This window comes from Hydra vulgaris, chromosome 14 (assembly GCF_038396675.1).
Source record: "Hydra vulgaris chromosome 14, alternate assembly HydraT2T_AEP".
Classification (NCBI taxonomy): Eukaryota; Metazoa; Cnidaria; class Hydrozoa; order Anthoathecata; family Hydridae; genus Hydra; species Hydra vulgaris.
Window position 1 is genome coordinate 14,355,381 of NC_088933.1, and position 20,472 is coordinate 14,375,852.

At 27.2% G+C, this 20,472-nt stretch overlaps 3 protein-coding genes across 4 annotated transcripts in view; 1 reads left to right on the plus strand and 2 right to left on the minus strand.

Moving 5' to 3' along the window:
* LOC100211930 (uncharacterized) overlaps window positions 1-1,525 on the minus strand; it is a 28,886-nt gene extending 27,361 nt beyond the window's left edge. The window contains exon 1 of one of the 2 annotated variants that reach the window (XM_065818350.1): window positions 1,401-1,525. In XM_065818350.1, coding sequence (XP_065674422.1) covers window positions 1,401-1,434 — 34 coding nt within the window. In that variant the 5' untranslated portion in view covers window positions 1,435-1,525. The remainder of the gene's footprint in view (window positions 1-1,400) is intronic. The other variant, XM_065818349.1, reaches the window with a different exon arrangement.
* An 18-nt stretch (window positions 1,526-1,543) lies between these two features.
* Window positions 1,544-7,060, minus strand: LOC100210882 (solute carrier family 22 member 18). Its single transcript, XM_065818348.1, has 2 exons — window positions 5,841-7,060; window positions 1,544-2,587 (listed from the first exon to the last, which is right to left on the minus strand). Exons 1-2 carry the CDS (start codon window positions 6,844-6,846, stop codon window positions 1,797-1,799), a joined length of 1,797 nt encoding a protein of 598 aa, XP_065674420.1. The 5' UTR covers window positions 6,847-7,060; the 3' UTR covers window positions 1,544-1,796.
* A 9,329-nt stretch (window positions 7,061-16,389) lies between these two features.
* LOC105847641 (uncharacterized) lies at window positions 16,390-18,392 on the plus strand. The gene is made up of 2 exons (XM_065817308.1): window positions 16,390-16,644; window positions 17,441-18,392. Exons 1-2 carry the CDS (start codon window positions 16,485-16,487, stop codon window positions 18,295-18,297), a joined length of 1,017 nt encoding a protein of 338 aa, XP_065673380.1. The 5' UTR covers window positions 16,390-16,484; the 3' UTR covers window positions 18,298-18,392.
* Window positions 18,393-20,472: the final 2,080 nt, after the last annotated feature.

Here is a 20,472-nt window from a genome sequence, read left to right on the forward strand (position 1 = left end):
GATATTGTCCATGCAAAAATAACATAACAATATTTATGCAAAAAAAATGAACGTAACATGCAAAAATAGAGTAACAACCAGCTTTAATACAAAATCTGATTTCAACTTTTCGAAATAAGTTTTTTGCTAAGAGAAGACAAACTTGAACGAGAAATAAATTATTTTACTTAAAGTAATTTACTTAAATTAAAATATTTTACTTAAAGTTCTTAAGTTTTTATGCAGAGATGCGAAGTTCCAAATAGGACTTCGGATTCGAAAGATTATTTCTTCTTGGGTTTTGGTATTAAGTAGCTACAAAATTGTAAAGAAGCTTATTGACTACTTTTGAAAAAAAAAAGGACTTTTACTGTAGAGGAACATTAATTTTTGAACCCGGAACCCTTATGCATAATGATGGCTAAGACTCCAGACTTGAAAACTGTCAAGTTATTAAATTTCATGAATTTTTTATAATAGATCACAAGTTACCTAACATTTATAGTGCTCTGGAAACCAGAGATCAGGAATAACAGAGATTTAATGATGGAGTCCTTTTGGGACTCCGCATCCCTGTTTTTATAGTGCTTTAAAGTTCTACAGCTTTCATCATTATATTTTATATTATTTATTTTATTTTCATTAGGTTAAAGTAAAATGTTATAATCTTTATACAGGTTTATCTTAATCATAGCTGAATACGCTATTCAGCATATTCAGCTAAAACTAGTATGTTTTATAAAACATACTAGTAATAAAACATACATAAAACATGTAGGCTTGTTTGTATGTATGTATGTATGTATGTATGTATGTATGTATGTATGTATGTATGTATGTATGTATGTATGTATGTATGTATGTATGTATGTATGTATGTATGTATGTATGTATGTATGTATGTATGTATGTATGTATGTATGTATGTATGTATGTATGTATGTATGTATGTATGTATGTATGTATGTATGTATGTATGTATGTATGTATGTATGTATGTATGTATGTATGTATGTATGTATGTATGTATGTATGTATGTATGTATGTATGTATGTATGTATGTATGTATGTATGTATGTATGTATGTATTTCAGAATAGTGTTTTTCCAATGTGTTGAAGCCAAAGTTATAAGTAAAAAAGTTTTTGTTACTTTAGCATGTTTTATCTAAAAGCTGAAAATAGTTTAGATAAAATAAAAAAATTCTAACCTCACAATATATTTTATATGCTGTTAACGTTGATATATATATATATATATATATATATATATATATATATATATATATATATATATATATATATATATATATATATATATATATATATATATATATATATATATATATATATATATATATATATAAAGCTTTATATTTTTGAGTGAAACTCTAAGTAATAGACCAAAAATCTAAAATTTACCTTTTATTTTCCGTATAAAGAAAATTTGTAACATTTTTGTTTCTGCAACTTTTCTATCGCTAAAATTGCTTAAACATTACTATGTTGTCATTGGTTACGTAAACACGGTTTTTTATTGACTTAAAAAAAACGTCTGATCTACATTTAGTACTTATTGTTTACCAAAATTTTGTAAGATAAATAGTAACAATAGGTTAAATAAACATGTTATAAGTTACATTCTTTTTATGTAAAAAAAAAAAAGTTCTTAAAATAAACTGTTAGAAAAGTTATAAAATATTATGATTATATTATACTACAAATATATTGTGATATCTAAAAGTAAAAAACCATAGTTTAAATGTAAACTTTTTTTATAATTGGATATCAAATGATTAAAATAATAATTAACACACTTTACTTCACGTCGAAGGAATCTTTCCCTAAAAGAACAACAAAAACTGAAAGAAATAGGTGAATAGAGTACCCTATGACTCCAATAAAAGGCCAACCAGCAATTGTAAATATAAATCCACCGAAAGTTGGAGCAATTGAACGAATGAGTGCATGAAACGATAAAGTTAAGCCTAATGCTGACCCAGTGTCTTCAATAGGTACAACTTTTGTAATTGCAGCTGTTATAACAATATGTGATACTGTTCCTCCAATTGCCATTGGTAGCAATGTTACACAAAGTAAATAAATGTTATCTGCAACAATTAAAAACATAAATGCCCCCGTATTGAGAAAAACGGCTAGCTTCACCAATGTTGGGTCTAAAAATCGACTAGTAAGTAATCCGATCAAAATACCTTGTATCAAAATACTAAGAGAACCAAGATATGCCAGAATAATTCCATTAACACGTGGTCCTTGTTTGTAAAAATCCATTATTGCCATTGAAAACATGGAGTATAATAATGCAAAAGGAAACGCAGATAAAATTTTAATAAAAAGTAAATATCGTATTATCTTTATCTTAAAAATGTTCAAGAGTTCCTTTAACCCTAATGAAGCACCAACACTTTGTGCTGGTACGGTGCTTGTTATGTTTTCTAGTTTGCGCCGAATTGCTTTTGTGTCATCGGGTATAAAAATGCAAACAATTATAGCACATAGTAAGTTTCCACATGCAGCAAATATGGCCGTAGCACTGTCTCCAAAATACTCCGTAATTAATCCGCCGGTGAACGAGCCGACGATCATTCCTATTTAAAAAAAAAAAAAATGTCAAATTTCAAACAAAAAAATATCAAAGCCCATTGAAGTATTAGTTAAATTTTCATTTTTATTAAATGTAACAACAATCAACATTCTAATATTTTTTAATATTTGGTTTTATTTATTTTATTCTTTTGATTATTATATAGGTTTAGTTATAGTTATAGCAATAAATTTTTTTAAATATTAAATTAATCGAGTGGTTGTTATTAATTACACAGGTCAACAAAAAAAATTTTTTTTTCTGATACCGAGCAAACAATTTGTTTTTTGTATAGCATTTCTCATTTTGATTTCAAATATGCAACTCTTTTTTTACCATCAGGTCAAGTTGTAAAGATATTTAGGTTCAAATCTTAAGTATTTAGGGTCAAGTCCCTAATATTGTCGAAAAAAAAGTTATTAAAAAGTATGTCAACCTGGGTCTCAAAAGAAGCGTATTTTCATAGAGATTTTAAAAATGTTATTCATTTGTAATAAAAATAAGTATTTTGTGTATTTTTGGTGAATAACATTCTGTTGACTTTTTTTTAAGAGTCTTTAGCATTTTTTTACATAAATTTTTTGTCAATAAATTTTAAGGAAAAATATTTATGTTTTCTAAAATCTCTATGAAAATACGCTTCTTTTGAGACCCAGGTTGACATACTTTTGAATAACTTTTTTTTCGACAATATTAGGGACTTTACCCTAAATACTTAAGACTTGAACCTAAATATCTTTACAACTTGACCTGATGGTAAAAAAAGAGTTACATATTTGAAATCAAAATGAGAAATGCTATACAAAAAACAAATCGTTTGCTCGGTACCAGAAAAATTTTTTTTGTTGACCTGTGTTATCTATTACATTATTACAGCTAACTTTTAAACACGATTCATCATTTAATAGTCGATTATAACGATATATCGATATTTTATCTATATCAATATTTCGATATTTTATCATTTACTTACATTTTGTTTAATTGATCCATTCATTATTAAAAAAATTCTTTGTCAAGAAAATACTTTAGCAAATTGGTTTATTATTATATATTTAATTATGAAATGTTTTTCATAACATAGCTTAGTCTATTATATTTCACATTTTTTATAACATAGTTTGGCCTTTTCTAAACATATTTGCGTTTACTTCGTTTAATTTCTGGTTCATTTTTGTACGCAGAGTTAAATGGGGTTAAACGAAATAATGAAGTATTTTACTTTTCTTACAAGAAAAAGATTTTAAATTTTTTTTAAAGTTGTTGAGAATTATGAGCATTATTCGAATCGAATAACAAATTTTTAGTTTTTCAAGAAGTTAGTTTAATAAAAAAAAAATTATTTGCCTCACATTTGTTGAAAATGAAATATGCAAGTTAACGGGTAAATTTTCACACCGACACTATTTACTATTTTAAAACTTGTTAAAGATTCGCCTAAATTTTTATGGTATTTTCTAGACTTGACTTGGTTTAATGCTGTAATAAACTATGTTGTTACATAATTTATTTGTTGCTCATCACCAAACTTATGCGTTTTTTTTTTAAGTTTGTGATGCTGGTTTTAGCAGTTAGCATCTTTCAAATAATTTTAGGTTTATTGGGACACTAGCAGGACACCGCTTCCTTTGAACTTTGCTATCATTGTTTAATAACTATATTATTTAATAATATATTATCATTGTTTAATAACTATTATAATATTACTTTTATTTAACATAATTGTTGATTATTTTTTAATCGTTGGTATATCGGATATATCATCGACTAATAAAGCCGTAAACGTTGCGGACTCTACATTAATCGACTAAAAAAAATGTCAATTTATAAAAAGACAAAATGTCAAATCGTAATAGCCACAGCCGAATGTACATGAGTGCACATCACTGATAGTTTATGCTTTGGGCGATGCACTCTTTTTATCAATAGAAAAGATTTTCTAGGTTTGAAACTTAAAAAAAATTGTCGTGTCACAAAACTGAATACCCTGCCCCCCTTCCTCTGTAAGAAATTGTCACAAATTCGCTAGCCTTCCCCCCCCCCCCTCTGTTACGTGACGTAATTAGTGGACGACCACTAAATGGAGATCACATGAAGTCTTATTCAATATATATTGTGCTGTTGAAAAAAACTTTTTTTTTGCTCTATAAAGTTTTGAGTTTAATTATAACCTTGTTTATAGTTATATTATTTATAATTGTTATTATTCTTATTATTAAATTAATTATGTTTGCCTTTAATTACTAATATAATTATTTTTTTTACTTAACCAAGGTTAAGGTAAACTAATAATTATTTTTTCAAATTTGTTGTTTAAAACCTGGATCAGTCCTGCAAAACACAAACTTTGAAAATTTGGCATTTTATTTGTATACCATTTATATTATGTATTCTATATATTTATGTAAAAAATAGTAACCAACCGTGTTGAGTCAGATTAATACGATTCTAGTTTTTTTTTTTTTAAACTCAAATACAATGGAATTCTCTGGCTCCTCCTCCATTTCCAATTTTTGAAATAGTTTTGGTAGAAGATCTATCTGACTTTAAAAATGGTATAAAATGTTTTTTACACCTGCCCAGGAAAAAAAGTTTTATAGAATTTCTATCAACTTTTGAAACATTTGGCCTATAGAAATTCTATAGAATTATATTGAATTTCTATAGAATTTCCGTTGATTTCTATAGAAATTCCTATAGAACTTTTTTCTCCTTTTTTTCTATAGAAAAAAAATTTTATAGCAATTTCTATAGAAATTAATAGACATTTTATAGAAATTCTATAAAATTTCTATTGACCATATGTTTCAAAAGTTTATAGAAATTCTATAGAACTTTTTTTCCTAGGTGCATGATAAATCTTAAATGAGTTTCAGAATTAAAAAATCTAATTATCATGTTTAGGAAAATTACGGGAAAATGTTAACAAGATGTTCATCAAAAACAGTTAAAATAGTTCATCTCTTTGATTCAGTAAATCTGCCAAATGAATAGATTGTTCCTCTCCTTTTTCTACCAAAACCTTTTGAATACTCTATGGCCTTAAACTATTTTAAAAGTTGCAATGCTCGATATAACATTTTAATGAAAACTGATAGTGCTAATAAAAATAAAACTTTGCTTTCAAAGATGAGGTACAACAAAGATAAGAGTTAGCATGTAGGAGGAGGAGGTGGGGAGAAAGAAAACTAATATATATATATATATGTGTAAAACCTTAACAGTTAAAATTAAAAAAATTAGAAAGTAAAAAATACCAATTCCGTGAGATACGCCAAGTTTTCCAAGATAATTAGCTCGCTCAGCTGGAAGTGTGCAGTCCGTTATTATCATATATGATCCTTGAAGATTATGCATAAAAATTGCCGGTACGCGAGAAAGAAACAACATGGCAACATTTGTGGCAAATGCAAGTGAGCCAAAAGCAACTGCAGAAGCTATTTCTGACACCACCAAACAAATGCGACAACCAAACACATCGCCAAATCGCCCAAATAATGGTGAGCCAACAAGTTGATACAAAGCAAAAGTAGATTGCATGTAGCCAAAAACTTGCGGGTTAACACCAATTTTTCTCGTTAAGTAAGGTAAAACTCCACTTTGCATCCAATAGGAAAAAGAACCCAGGAAGGCAATCATATTAACACAAATTAGTATCATAAATATCTGGCGTTTTAGTTTCGCTTGTTCTAATAGTTCGTTTTGGGAATCATATTCATTTAAATTGTTTTTTATTTTATCTTCATTTACAACAAAACGGTTCGAATCTTTTTCTTCATTTACAACAAAACGGTTCGAATCTATTTTATCTTCATTTGCAACAAAATGGTTCGAATCTATTTTATCTTCATTTGCAACAAAATGGTTCGAATCTATTTTATCTTCATTTACAACAAAATGGTTCGAATCTTTATCTTCATTTGCAATAAAATGGTTCGAATCTTTATCTTCATTTGCAATAAAATGGTTCGAATCTTTATCTTCATTTGCAATAAAATGGTTCGAATCTATTTTATCTTTTTGAACTACATTTTCATTTGCGTAATTTTTGCGCATATCATCACCATTAACGTTGTCATTTAAGTTTTTGTTTTCATCATTCTTACTTGAAGTATTTTCGTAGCTAACATCATTTAGGCTGTTCATAATTTTTTGATTTTTTAAACAATCATCGGATAAAGGCGAGATTTCGTTACTACTAGAAAACTCTTGTTTTGTGTAATCATTATTGGAAAGTAAACCATTGGTATTTTCCCGCTGCATGGCAACCAATTTTTTTGTCCATCAATTACTCTTTTCCTAATAAAATTTTTAGAAAAATTTTCAGAAAAAAAAAATAGCGAAACGAATAACAAAAACAATATTTAAATCACGTTTTTTTTACGTCACCATGGTTGCGCAAATTAAGTTTAACAAATTAAAAGTACACACAAAAATGATTTGCTCACATAAAAATAGCTTAACAATTGCTAAGTACACAGTTTTTATTAATTTTTATACTCAAAATTTTAAGGAGGCATCCATGCGTTACTTCAAAACAGAGATAAAACTGTTTGATTGAAAACTTCTTCCGTTCTAAACTAAAACTAAGAATTATTTAGAATAACTAAAATCATTTCTTTTTTACAATATTTTTTGTTATTTTCAACACGTTAAAAGTTTAGAAATGAAAATTAGGAACATGTAGATGTTTATTTCATATGGAGCCATCATTTTCATATCTCTCATTAAAGGTTTAGTCTGCTCACTTCTTTTTTCCCCGTATATAAATCTATTAACGTGTTTTTGCAAACTTAGCATTTTTTTAAGTTTAGTTTATTGTGTACTACCCCATGTAATATTAGCATATTCAATGAAACAAAGAATTAGAGATAAGTAATTTTAGATAATTTATGTTTACATATGGACGAACTTGGCACTTCAGCAGCCGCATTCTAATCTCTCTGTTAAACTAACGGAGAATTTGAGTGACCGTTAAGAAAAAAACTCTAAACGGCCGGTTATAAAACGGGAGAAAGTAAATGGTATTCTAGTCCTTTCGTTTAGGCTCCGTATATTCTCGTATATCTACCGTTTCGATAATTTTTTTAGTTAAAATTCCTCCGCTAGCCAGCTCCGTTACCTAGTTTTTGTGCTATTTTTTTCATCGCATTTAAACGTTGCTTATACTTAGTTACTTATATTTAGTTTCACTTTTTAAAATTTTACGTTTATATAAAATATTTACAGGTTATAATTTTTTAAATACAAGATTTTGCTGTGTAAATTTTTTTATATAACTTCATAGATAACTTTTAATTATAAATAAACTTTATTAATACTTTGAGTCAAAAACTTATTTTAATAACTATACAATGCTAAATAATGTTTTTACAAAGATGTCTGGTTATGAAAATAGCCGTTTAAGAAAAAAACAGTTAAGACATTTTTTGAAAATACTTTCATTATATTTGAATTTTATATAAAACACAATTCATAAGCATTTATAACAAACTTGTTAAAAACTTGTTTACTATCTATAGACTGTGTGAAAAGCTAAACTAAACCATTTAGAATTTATCTACCATTTTGCTTTGCAACTTCTACTTACTATTCTCTTATAACCTTTGAGGGGCCTCAGTAAAGAAAAGGTTTGTTGCTCGTAATGTTTCAGTATTATTAGATAGGAGTTCATTTTTGAAATTCAGGCAGTTCAGTGAAATTCAACTAAACTTCCCACAGGTCTAACTCACGTAATAAAGACTTTGGTTTGGCAATAATAAATAAACCTAATAAAGCCTTTGGTTAAATGAAAGGCACTAAAACATATGATTTGGTTTTTCCAACTAGTATAACAAAAAACTGAATTTCTGCAATTGTTTTTAGAAGAAACTGAAGATTAGAACGAAGAAATTAAAACACCGGTTCTTTATAATACTTGAAAATTGTATCAATCAAACATTGTGTTAAACTCAGTAATCAGATAATCTAGCAAAAAACAAACAGTGATAACCAAGTTAAAATATTTTGAAATGCAATTTTTAGGCTTTTTTAAAGTATATTTGGAGGCGTTGATTAATAATATTTCTAAGTATAGAGACAAAATCTTTTAATGCTTGAATACGATTTAAACTATAAAAAATATCATTACTTGCTTGCATAATGGTGCAATTAAAAAAGTTATATTAAAAACATGTCTTGTTATACACAGTGCAACAATAAAATCAAAATTTGATTTTACTACAGTTTTTGTTTTGCAAGCTACTGTTCAACTAAACATGTGATTAAGCTGAAAATTAGCACCAGTGTAGTTTTTAGGACAAGAAATCAGAATATGACATTTGTTTTTAATGAAAATACCTAGAACTATATCAATATGGGGACTGTACTTCACCTATAGTTATTTTTAAAATTTTAACAAAGGCGGAAAGGAGGCCTGATAACCATGGTTGCACTAAATTATTTAGAACTTTTTTTCGTTTTAATTAAAGTATGTATGGTAAAGAGTGCAAAATTGTGAGGTGGGTTTTTTGAGGATTTTTTTAACTCTACTTGGCCAGTGTAATGAAGTGATAGATAAATGAGGATGCATGAATTTTAAAAGGGCGCCTTCATATCTTTCATCAATTTCAAGTACCAAACCAACCCAGCTAAACATATCATTTTTGCAGATTTAATATTTTCCTTCAATGATTTCTTGAAGACATTGTATTGAGCCAGTAAGGTTGAATGTTAGATTAAATTACTCCTGCTCAAAGACAGACAATTTCCGTTTCCGATCCATGTTACAGCAAATAATTTTTAATATTTAATTTTTCAGTATTATAATTCAAATTCAACAGTGAGTTTATGATTCAAATTCACTTACTTATAAAATTTAAATTCCTTTTCAAAGTGAAAAAATGAAAATTAACTGACAACATTTTTATGTGGCGCTAAAAATACAATACTTACTTATCTAAATTTTGAAAAAATAGAAATTAAGATTCCTTTGGTAATAAAAATTCATTTGGAGGCGCCTTTTTATTTATGCACACTTATAATGCACACTTCGAAGCGTGTTCGAAGTGTGCATTGCACACTTCGAACACGCTTCGAGCCGGGCCTGTGTATATATATATATATATATATATATATATATATATATATATATATATATATATATATATGTATATATATATATATATATAAATATATATATATGTATATATATATATATATATATATACATATATATATATATATATATATATATATATATATATATATATATATATACATATATATATATATATATACATATATATACATATATATATATATATATATATGTATGTATATATATATACATATATATATATATACATATATATATATACATATATATATATATATATATATATATATATATATATATATATATATATATATATATATATATATATACATATATATATATGTGTGTGTGTGTGTGTGTGTGTGTGTGTGTGTGTGTGTGTGTGTGTGTGTGGGTGTGTGTGTGTGTGTGTGGGTGTGTGTGTGTGTGTGATAATTACTTTCTGTAGCTTCCCGTTAACCAAAATAATACAGTAATTAAAAAATTTTTTTATTTTTATTTTTAGTTATAATAATTTATAACTTCCTGTTAAATATTTTTTTCTATAAGTTGAATTTTTTTTGAGATTTAGAAACTCTTCCTGATGATCGAGCAATGGTGAAACTTTAAGTTGAAGAAAAAAGTTAGATAAGTGATTTTAATAATTTATATATATATATATATATATATATATATATATATATATATATATATATATATATATATATATATATATATATATATATATATATATATATATACGTAAATATACTTTGAAGCAACAATTAAGTAATGTTTTATCATAAAATAGTATTATTTCATGATAAAACATTTAAAATTCAAAAGCGTTGTACAAATTATGATGATGTTATTAAGACTGTCAAGTAGTGAAATTTTTGTCCAATTATTAAAAAAGTTTTCATTCTTCTAATTATCTGAGATTTTTAAGTTTAGCAATATTACTTGTTTTTTCTACTTCTTTGGGTATCATTTGAGAAGTTCCTCATTTGCCAGGTGGGGAAATAAAGGTAACCCTGTAAGCAGCACACTCACTAGCAATATTAAAACCTTTATCAGCCAAAATTGATGAATAAGGAGGGAATTTAGGAAGGTAGCCACAATCCAATGTTATTGCTTTATTTGACATTCTTCCAGTATATGCCTCTGAAACAAAATTTATGGAAGAACTAGAGGTAACTGATACAAGCAACTTCATTGTATTGTGGTGCTTGTATTCAGACCATGTTGTACTTTGCAGTTCTAAATCTTTTAGTGTTTCTATAAAAATTTCAGAGCAGTCAAATTTTATTTCTTAACAGACTTGGACTATCTTTAAAACAATCAGGGCGGTTCAAACGAACCTTTTCTTCATCTGGAAAGTAAAAAAACGATTTAAAATATTGTATAATGACTCTTATCCAAGATTTAAAAATTTTCGAAGCAGTACCAAGAGAAACATTAAATCCACCAACTATGTCATTACTTTACGATCCGAGACGTAATTTCAACAGAACAGGTAAAAATTCATCTAGTGAACATAATTTTCTGTATCTACCACATTTTTTTGGTCGAACCAATAATGTACAACTGGTTTTAGAATGCCATGGAGAATGTTAAAAACTTTCACGATAGAAATGTTTGAGTAAAAATTACACTTCTTATCAGATGATAATAACTGTTTGTCGAGTTTGTTTTGAAGATTAGTTTTGACTTTATTTTTAATTATAATTATCTATATTTGTAATTTTCTGTTTTGAAAAAGAAGATAATGATTTAATTTTTGTTTTTAATTTAAAATTTGCCAATATAAGTTTTTTTCAGGAAACTTATAAAAAAAACTTGAGTCTTGAGCTTGAGACAACTCATTAAGATTAAAAAGTGGATAAAAATAATTTTCATTTTCATCTATTGCTTCTACTACTACTGGTACTGGTTCAATCATAAAGTTAATGTTTTTTTTGGACTGAAGTTGACACTAAATAATGAGGAACTAGAACGTGGCTATTTAACAGAAAAAATGTCTCGATTTTGATCAAGTAAATATGGTATTCCAGTATGTAATAGAGTTTACGTTTGGTTTATATTTTTTAAGTAAAGGCTGTGTAGAATCAGTATTTATTGTACTATTTGTATATAGAGGCACAAAAGAGCAACTTTATGTCTAGAATCGTATCCAAGTTTTTCAGTGGGAAGAAGATTTTTTAAAGTAGGCTTTTTATCTTTAAAATGGTTGAAGCAAACTCGTGCATCTTTCTTTAGACAGAAAAAAATCAGTTGCTCCAGGAGCGCTTTTTAGGCGGTTAACAAGTTTATCCAAATTTCACGTTGAAAAGGAGACTTTTTTATAGTAGGAAAAGGAGATAATTGAAAAAATGATGCACAATTACATCTAATATCCTCTTTTTTTACATTTATGTTCTGTGCATATTTCATATTTCCATTTTATAAGTTTATTAACTTCCATTTGAGCAATATATAACTATATATTAAAATTAAAGCAAGAATGATAAAAGTTAAATTTCGAAACGTTTTAATTTCAAAATAATTATTTTAGTTTTAAAAAAACATCTTCTATTCAAAAAATAACCTGATCTTTTTTTTTTCTTCAAAACTTGATTACTTCATAAATTGTACCATTTTTAATGTTTGTTTACTCAAACTTTTTTTTGTTTTACAACTTTCGGGAATATCGTAAACCGTATCTATATAAATTTTGATTGTAAATTTTTAAAATAGACAAGACAAGATAACTTTATGTTAACAGATTTTCCCAAAAACTTTATGTATTTTTGCTTTTTTATTTGTTTATTGTTTAAAATAGATCTTGTAACTTAAGGGGAAGGTTATCTTCTCTATGAAATAAGGTATACTTTATTTTTTCGACGTTTAATAAGAGTTTATTTGCAATACACCAATCATTTATCATGTTTAATTCAAATTTAGTCCACACTGGATTTTAAGTAATCCGTATTTCTGATTCAGAACGTATTATTTCCCATCTGTGAGGTACTTTTATACTTTTATCCCAATTATATCGATTTCTAATATATATATATATATATATATATATATATATATATATATATATATATATATATATATATATATATATATATATATATTTTATTTTTAATTTTTATATAATTTCAACTTTTAATTTTATAATTTTATATGCAAATATAAATATACTTATATAGATGAGCATTAGACGCACACTGATGGCGTCATACAAAAACAGGAAGTTACGGGGGCTTCAGTACATACATCGACTATCTTATAGCCTGCTGTTGCAAAGTAGTGCTGCTACAACGATTTAGGGTTTTGCACAAGACAGCATTCTTTTATTGGTATTATATTCCAGGAATTTTTTTGCACTATCAAATTTGTAGTTTCATTGCAGAACAATTTGAATTTTACACTGTCTAGTTCGAAACCCAAACAAACTACCTTTAGGACTGTCCTCAATATTTTTATTACATCAATTTCAACTCCAGTTATATCGGAGAATATCTCAGTATCTTTAATAGCCCTTCTAAGTACTTTTCTGCGAGTGGCTTGGATGATATTTTTTCTGTTCTATCCTAGCTTAATGAACCTATGGATTAATTTTGCAGCCAAGATGAAATATGTACTCAAATGTTTTATCCATCAGTGGAGAGTTAACAGACCAGGTTGCAATGCCTTTTCACCGCACTTTGCTTTTCACTCAACGTTTTTTAATTTCTTGTGTTTCTCAAATTGCCAATCTGCTTTTCTCTATGCTATCTTTCTAACTCAATTACTTCCAACTTTCACTTTACTTTATACTCATTTACTCGATAAGTAAAAATACTCGATTACCTACGCTTTTTATAGAACCTACATTGAACTTATATTCGATCTCCGTGTACCAATTAGCTAAAGAATAACTGTTACTTAATTATTAGTGTTCTCGAATGCAATCGGATCAAATGCAAAATAGAAGTTACATCTTGCACATAAAAGTTTTTAGGCAACGAACATTTTTGTTTAATTTTATATATGAAAACAAACAGTTTTGATTAGTTAGTTAATTCGAAAGAAATACCAAATAAACACATTACAAAATCCAGATGTCTTTAATTAGAACGTACCTGACATTGATAAATATGGTTAAACAAAAGTTTAACCATAATTATTTTAAGATTTACTTTATAAACATAAATACACAAACACTTATAAAGATAACACCTGATGACTAAAAAATGAGACAAAATTTAAATCAGTTTATGTATGCTATTCATAAACATGCAATTGAAATAAATTAGTACATTTATAGGGAATTTAATACTCTATTAAAATTATATTATAGTTTTAAAATATTAAATAAAATGGCTCCGTATAAAACAAGTTTGCAAGAAGACCTAAGAAAACAGTTCGCATCTGGAAAAGCCAAAAATCTTCACAGTAAAACACTTTCTAGATGATGGAGCATCGAAAGCGACCATATAACGTGCTCCAGAACATGTAGACAATAATTTAGGCTATCAACGAAAAAAAGGAAGCGGTCTAAAGGCGAAAAAAATGGACAAAAAACATATAGACTAACTGAAAAAGGGATTTGATCAACATCACGGTGTTTCACAACGTCAAGTAGCTCGAAGATTCGATTGTGACCAATCGTATATATCTAAAATTCTTAAAAATAAGACGAATATTAGATATTACAAGAAGAAAAAGATTCCACATCGAAGCGAAAGCCAACTAGCTCGACTCAAACCTTTGTGTCGGCATATATATCGCAACTTTAGAAATTTTGATTTTGTCTTAGATGACGAATCATATTTCACATATACGAGTACAATATTGGCTGGCAACGATGGCTTCTATTCTAGCAACGTGTCATCTACAACTAGCGACGTCAAATTCAAAAGAAAGAAGAAGTACGAGGAAAAGGTGCTAGTCTCTTTGATTATATCGCCCAAAGGGACTTCAAAACCAATGTTTTTTGAAAGTGGCCAGGCAATCAACAAACAAGCATACATCGGATGTCTCCGCAAGCGGTTAATACCCTTCATTGATGAACATTATAAAAATGAAGAGTACTTATTCTGGCCAGATTTAGCTAGGTCACATTATGCTCAAAGGCCGTTCGTGAATTGTCTTAACAAAATGGATCCGGAAGTAGGAAAACGTTATGCCTCAATGACTTCAGTTCGTCTAGGTGGAATTGCTTTTAATGATGTTATTGAAAACCAATAAATATATTTTTTTAAATATCATATAATTGTTCATAAGTTTATTTTAAATTAAATTTGATAGCAATGTAACTATGGCTATAATAACAATTTTAAAGTTGTCTCATTTTTTAGTCATCAGGTGTTAACTCAATAAGGTATGCATAATTATATGCAGCTAAAACTTTGCATAATTTTTTTTCTGTACTATTAATGAAGTTACAAAAACACAAAAATTAAAGTAGTATCTGGTGGCACCTTTTTTGTAGGCTTTTTGTAAATATAAATCTTTTTATTTTTTTAAAATCTATTAAAAAAATTTGTTTCAAGTTTTAAAAATATTTGTTTCAATAATTTTTTTGTTTTAAAAGTACTTTCATATTTTAAGTGATAAAATAATCATTTTAAGAATTTTGCTATTAATTTTAAGGCTGTGATTGGTCTTACGTTAAAAACTCGTCAAATTGTCCGCAAAACTTCGCTTCTAATTTAAAAAAGCGTTTTTAATTTTATTTTGCTGAAAAAGTAGTTTTATAATTGCAAAATGCTTAATTTTTAAAATAAAATATTTGTCAAAATAATTACCCTAATGCTTTGAAAAATAGGTTTAAAAAAATTTAAGCTAAAAAATTGCTTTTTTTAGAATATACATTTGGCCACTTGTTAAAGTTTTTGAGGCACTGTGCGTCGTCACAGAATTCAAGTCAAACACAAATATTGATCCTTTAAATATATTTCAATGAATGCCATTCCTAATATGAAATGATAATAAATATTTTCAAATTATTTAAAAAAATATAATTTGAATATTTTATTGTACCTTAAGCAAGTTTTTGCCCCTTAATGTAACAATTAGTATTATGTACTAGAACTTAAACTCAAACCATTAAAAGCAATTTTCCGGAAATTATACCCACAGCTCATCCGAGATTTTGAAATAGTTAGCAAAATAACACACCAAACTAAGTCGCACTAAATCACCAGACTTAATAGCGACTCTTAGATTTTAAAATTTTTCAAATAAAGTGGAATGGCGCTAGGTAATCAACTACAAAAAGTAAGCTCAGTTTGTTTTCTATGAATATTGTAGAATATTTTAAGCGTGAAGAAAAATATTTTTCACGCAACCAATTACCAGATTCAGCTTTGGAGGAGGGCAAGCAAACTTTTATGAGTAAGGTAAGATATTAGTTAAACTTGAGCCAAGTTTTTTAGTTAAAGCTCTAATCAAGTTTGCCTCAGAAACTATGCGGTGCTCTGTAATAAGATCGTAAGGACTTCTTCGGGCACCTAAAAAAAAAAAAAAAGTTGATAAGTAATAAAACAAGTGCATCTTGTTGTTTACAATAGCTGGTTAACAGTTTTTTTTTTTTAATTTTTCTGTAAATATAGAAAATGTTTTGAGAAAGAACCAACTTTGTTTCACCTCATTGGGCAAGGAATGAAAGTTATTTGTTCACCACATATCTTCGTCGCAACAACAAACTTGCTCACTTTGGATATGATCCCAAAAATGTACATTATAAAACCATCAGATGTCTTTAAGTTAAACCATTAGTTTTACCGGCAGCCTAAAAGCATAACTAGCAGCAATTTAGAAGACAAACAATATTTTATAATTACATTGTAATATGCAAAAACTATACTTTCTTCTTACTGTTTTTTATGCAGTGTCATGCGAATCAATTACTTTAAAAAAGATATACTCTGAATCAAACAAAGCCATTGCAAACAGAAATGTTTTAAAAAGTGAACAGATTATTCAAGAGTACTTTATCACCTCAAATGGCAGTAAGTAAACAATACACGCTTATAGATTTAAAAAATTGAGTTTATTATATTTTTCTAAAACTCTTTATTTTCATTAATTTTATTAATTTTCATCGCTATATATTATTAATAACAATATAAGTATAATTTGTTGATTCGAACTTTTCCCATAAAAGTAATTAAGTCTATGACCGTTTATACATTTTTGCACATCATTCAGCATTCTAATAGCGGGTCTATTGAAATTTTAAATGATGTTGCGCGGGAAATGTGACAAAATGTAATATTATACAAAAGATTTTGTTTGGTTTCGTGGATTTTTTTCTCTCAACATTTAAAAAGTGAGTAACCAGTTGAGCTTTTAGTTTCTATTTTAGTTTCAAAGATTTAACCTCATACATTTATATTTTCAATTTTCCTTTTTGAAGACGATCTTAAGTTTGCTAAAAATCTAATTAATATAGAATTTGAAACAAAAGAGATTCATTGCAACGATCCCAAACTTATTTATAACGGAATCAAAAAGTCTTTCTCTACTTATGATATATCCTAAAGTAAAGCCATAAAATAAAAAATAATATAACTAGAAATAATTACATTAGTCAACAAATTATTTTTTTATAGATTTACGCAAGCTATAATAGAATTACGCAAGCTATAATCAAAATATAATAGTTATATAGTTTTTTTTGTTTAAGTTGTATAACACATAAGTTGAAAAAAATCAGGCAAAACCTTTTCATTTGTTTCTATCAAGCATTTACGGATGTTTGAATTTTATTTTTGAAAATAATCTTTTTATTTTTGACGTTTTCAGGTAACTCTGTTTGGAATATTGCACAAATCATGGCAAAGAAAGTTTTCAACATCACCTACAACATTGAAGATTTAATTGTTATGGAGCAAGACATTGAAAAAATAAGCAGAGGTTTTTCCGTGTGCAAAAAAATGTCCAAAAAACTGCAAAAGACATTCCATTGTTTTGATGATCTAGCAATAACTTTAGAGGATGCCATTGTTGACTTTAAATCAAGTCTATCAACATCAAGACGAAATCTTGTCAAGTATGCTACAATGTTTATGACAATGGTAGTGTTTCAAGCACACATTGCACTGATTGCCAGGAATCCACCGACACCTTCAAATGCAAGTTTAAAGAAAAAATATAGTTTAATTTTTGAAAAAATTAACGTTCATTTAAATCAGTTTGAGTTCAACTCTCAAGATTGGAGAATAAGTGCAAGCCAAGTAACACCCGTAACTATTTGTGAAATTCGTCTAAGAATGTGGATTGAGTTCCAAGGAGCATGCGAGAAGAGGTGGCGCAGAAGCTTAGATGATGAAAATGAAGAAGAAGAAAGTTTTGGTATGCTATTACATAACGGTAATGAAAGCTTAATTGAATCAAAAGTTCAAGGAATTGGTAACCCAAATTCAAACAGGTTTAAATATCGAGCAACAGTTTATGACAAGTTTGCAAACTACCTTGTGTTTCAAAAAGATGAGTTAGTCAATTCAAGCACAAGAGGAGATCGTATTTTTAAACTTTTTAAGGATGGAAATGAGCAACGTCTTCAGTATAATGAGGGCATAGCAAAAAAAATGAAGAACTTTAATGAGGAGCTAGTCACAATCATTAGGAGTATAGTAGAGTCTACTATAGCTTTATTCTAATACATAAAAATTCTTCTAACGTGTTAAGGTTTTGATGTAACTTGTTCTAAAATATGAAATGAAGAAAAAAGATTCTATAAGATCGTTTTTAGAAATTTGTTTTAATTTTTTGGTATAGGTCATTGCTAAGAAAACACATAATTTACTATTAAAGTATGGTAACAAAACTATAATTATAACCATGTTAAAAATATAACAAATCAAAAAACAAAAACAAAAAAAAAATCGAAAGATGGTTACATAAATAAAAAAGAATATAAGACATGAATAAACTAAATTTAAATAAAAATTGATTTAAAATCCCAAAATTTTTTAAAGTTTATGTGTTTCCAAAGTTGATACGATTTTTCCATGTTATTAATCAAGCAATAACTTTTTGTGTTAAACTAACGAATAAAATTTTTTGACAACCTTTAGACCAAAAGAGCGTAAAAAATTCTTTTTTCACTAAATATTTAAACTTGATTAATAAAATTATTGTTTTTGGTTAAGAATTTTACGTTTCAATTATTTTAAAACATTTGCTTTATAGCAAGGGAATAAGAAACAAATCAATTTCGTTTTGTTTTATTTAAAGTTTGTTAAATTTGAAGCAGTAAGATATTTTTTATGTTTTTCTTTTATTGTAAATAAGAGTTGGCAAATAACCAGAGAGGAGTTTGTTTTAATTTATGTAAATGACTTCATTAAGTCGTTTGGTTTAGGCACTTCAGTCCCATTTATAATCTTGTGATATAATTAACCTGAAATGTTAACTTTGATTTTATTGCATTCACAATGTTAACCTTGTTTCAAAATGGGTTCAATCTATTTTGTAGCACTTCTAGTTATCAAGAAATTTGCATTTTTATAATACCTGATTTGACTTTTTTTTAGACAAAAGCATCCGTAACTTGAATTCAGTTTTTCTTTTTTTGAAATATTTTTTTTACTTTTATCGTAAATGAAGCAAGAACTTATAGCAATAATCTCTTATCTTTAATGCATAAACTTTTAAACAATAATAAACAAGTAAAACAACTTTCAGTTCACACATTACTAAAGTTTAGAAAAACAAAACAAAAAAATGCAAACCAATATAGGTCTGATTTTACTTTATTGAACAATTAGAACATTAAAATTGTGAGCAATTAAAACACTAAGTTGACAAATTTTCAATTTTCTTAAATATTATATTTAATATATAATTAACAATTTTTGTTTTTTTCAATCGAATACAATCTAAAAGCTATCAAGTACAAAAAAAAGCTTTTACAATATGATAACCTTTTTCAAAGTCAACAAGCAATGGAAAAATCCATACTTGATTTTCTCCAGTCTCACATCAAACAAAGTTATTTTTAAAGTAGGGGTTAATTTGTTTATTCTAGAAACTTTACCTCTACACCAAAAATATTTTTTAATGCTAACTTTCACTATTTTATGTTTAATAAATTTCCCAACAAGATAATTACTCGACAAGAAACTTTCATGTGGACCATATATGGCAATTGCATGTTAACCCATATATTTACCATTCTCCTCTATGGGATGGCTTTGGTGCGTTCCATATGTGGCTATAATGTTTATCATACTAAAACTACACTAAATAGGAACGAAAGCCACACTTCATTTTTGCGTGAAAGTTTCATGTGGCCCACGTGTGGGAAGCATATGTTAGCCATATATTTACCACTCTCCTTTATGGGATGGCGTTGGTGCGTTCCATATGTGGCTATGTTGTGGCTATATAATGTTTATCTCATTAAAGCCACACTAAATAAGAACGAAAGCCGCATTATAAGAAAGTTATAACTAATACATGAACAAATCTTCTGACTTGTTTAAATATCATATTTAAATAAGTCAGTAGATTTGCTTATGTATAGAATGTACAATTAATTATACATATATACCTATACAAATAAGTACCATACTGTATGTACACTTATTTGTATAGGAATGCCAGTTAAAAAAACTTAAATGGAAAAACATCATAACTTAAGTATAACTCCTTAAGCATAACAATAAATTTTTATTCGATAAGTGTAACTCTGATTTACAAATTTTATTGAAAGTTTATTTTGAATAGCAATTCTAAATAAACATTCAATAATATATAATTCTAAGCGGTTTTGTAATGAATAATATATTTATTACAAAACCGCTCAAACACACTTACAACTAAGAATTGAA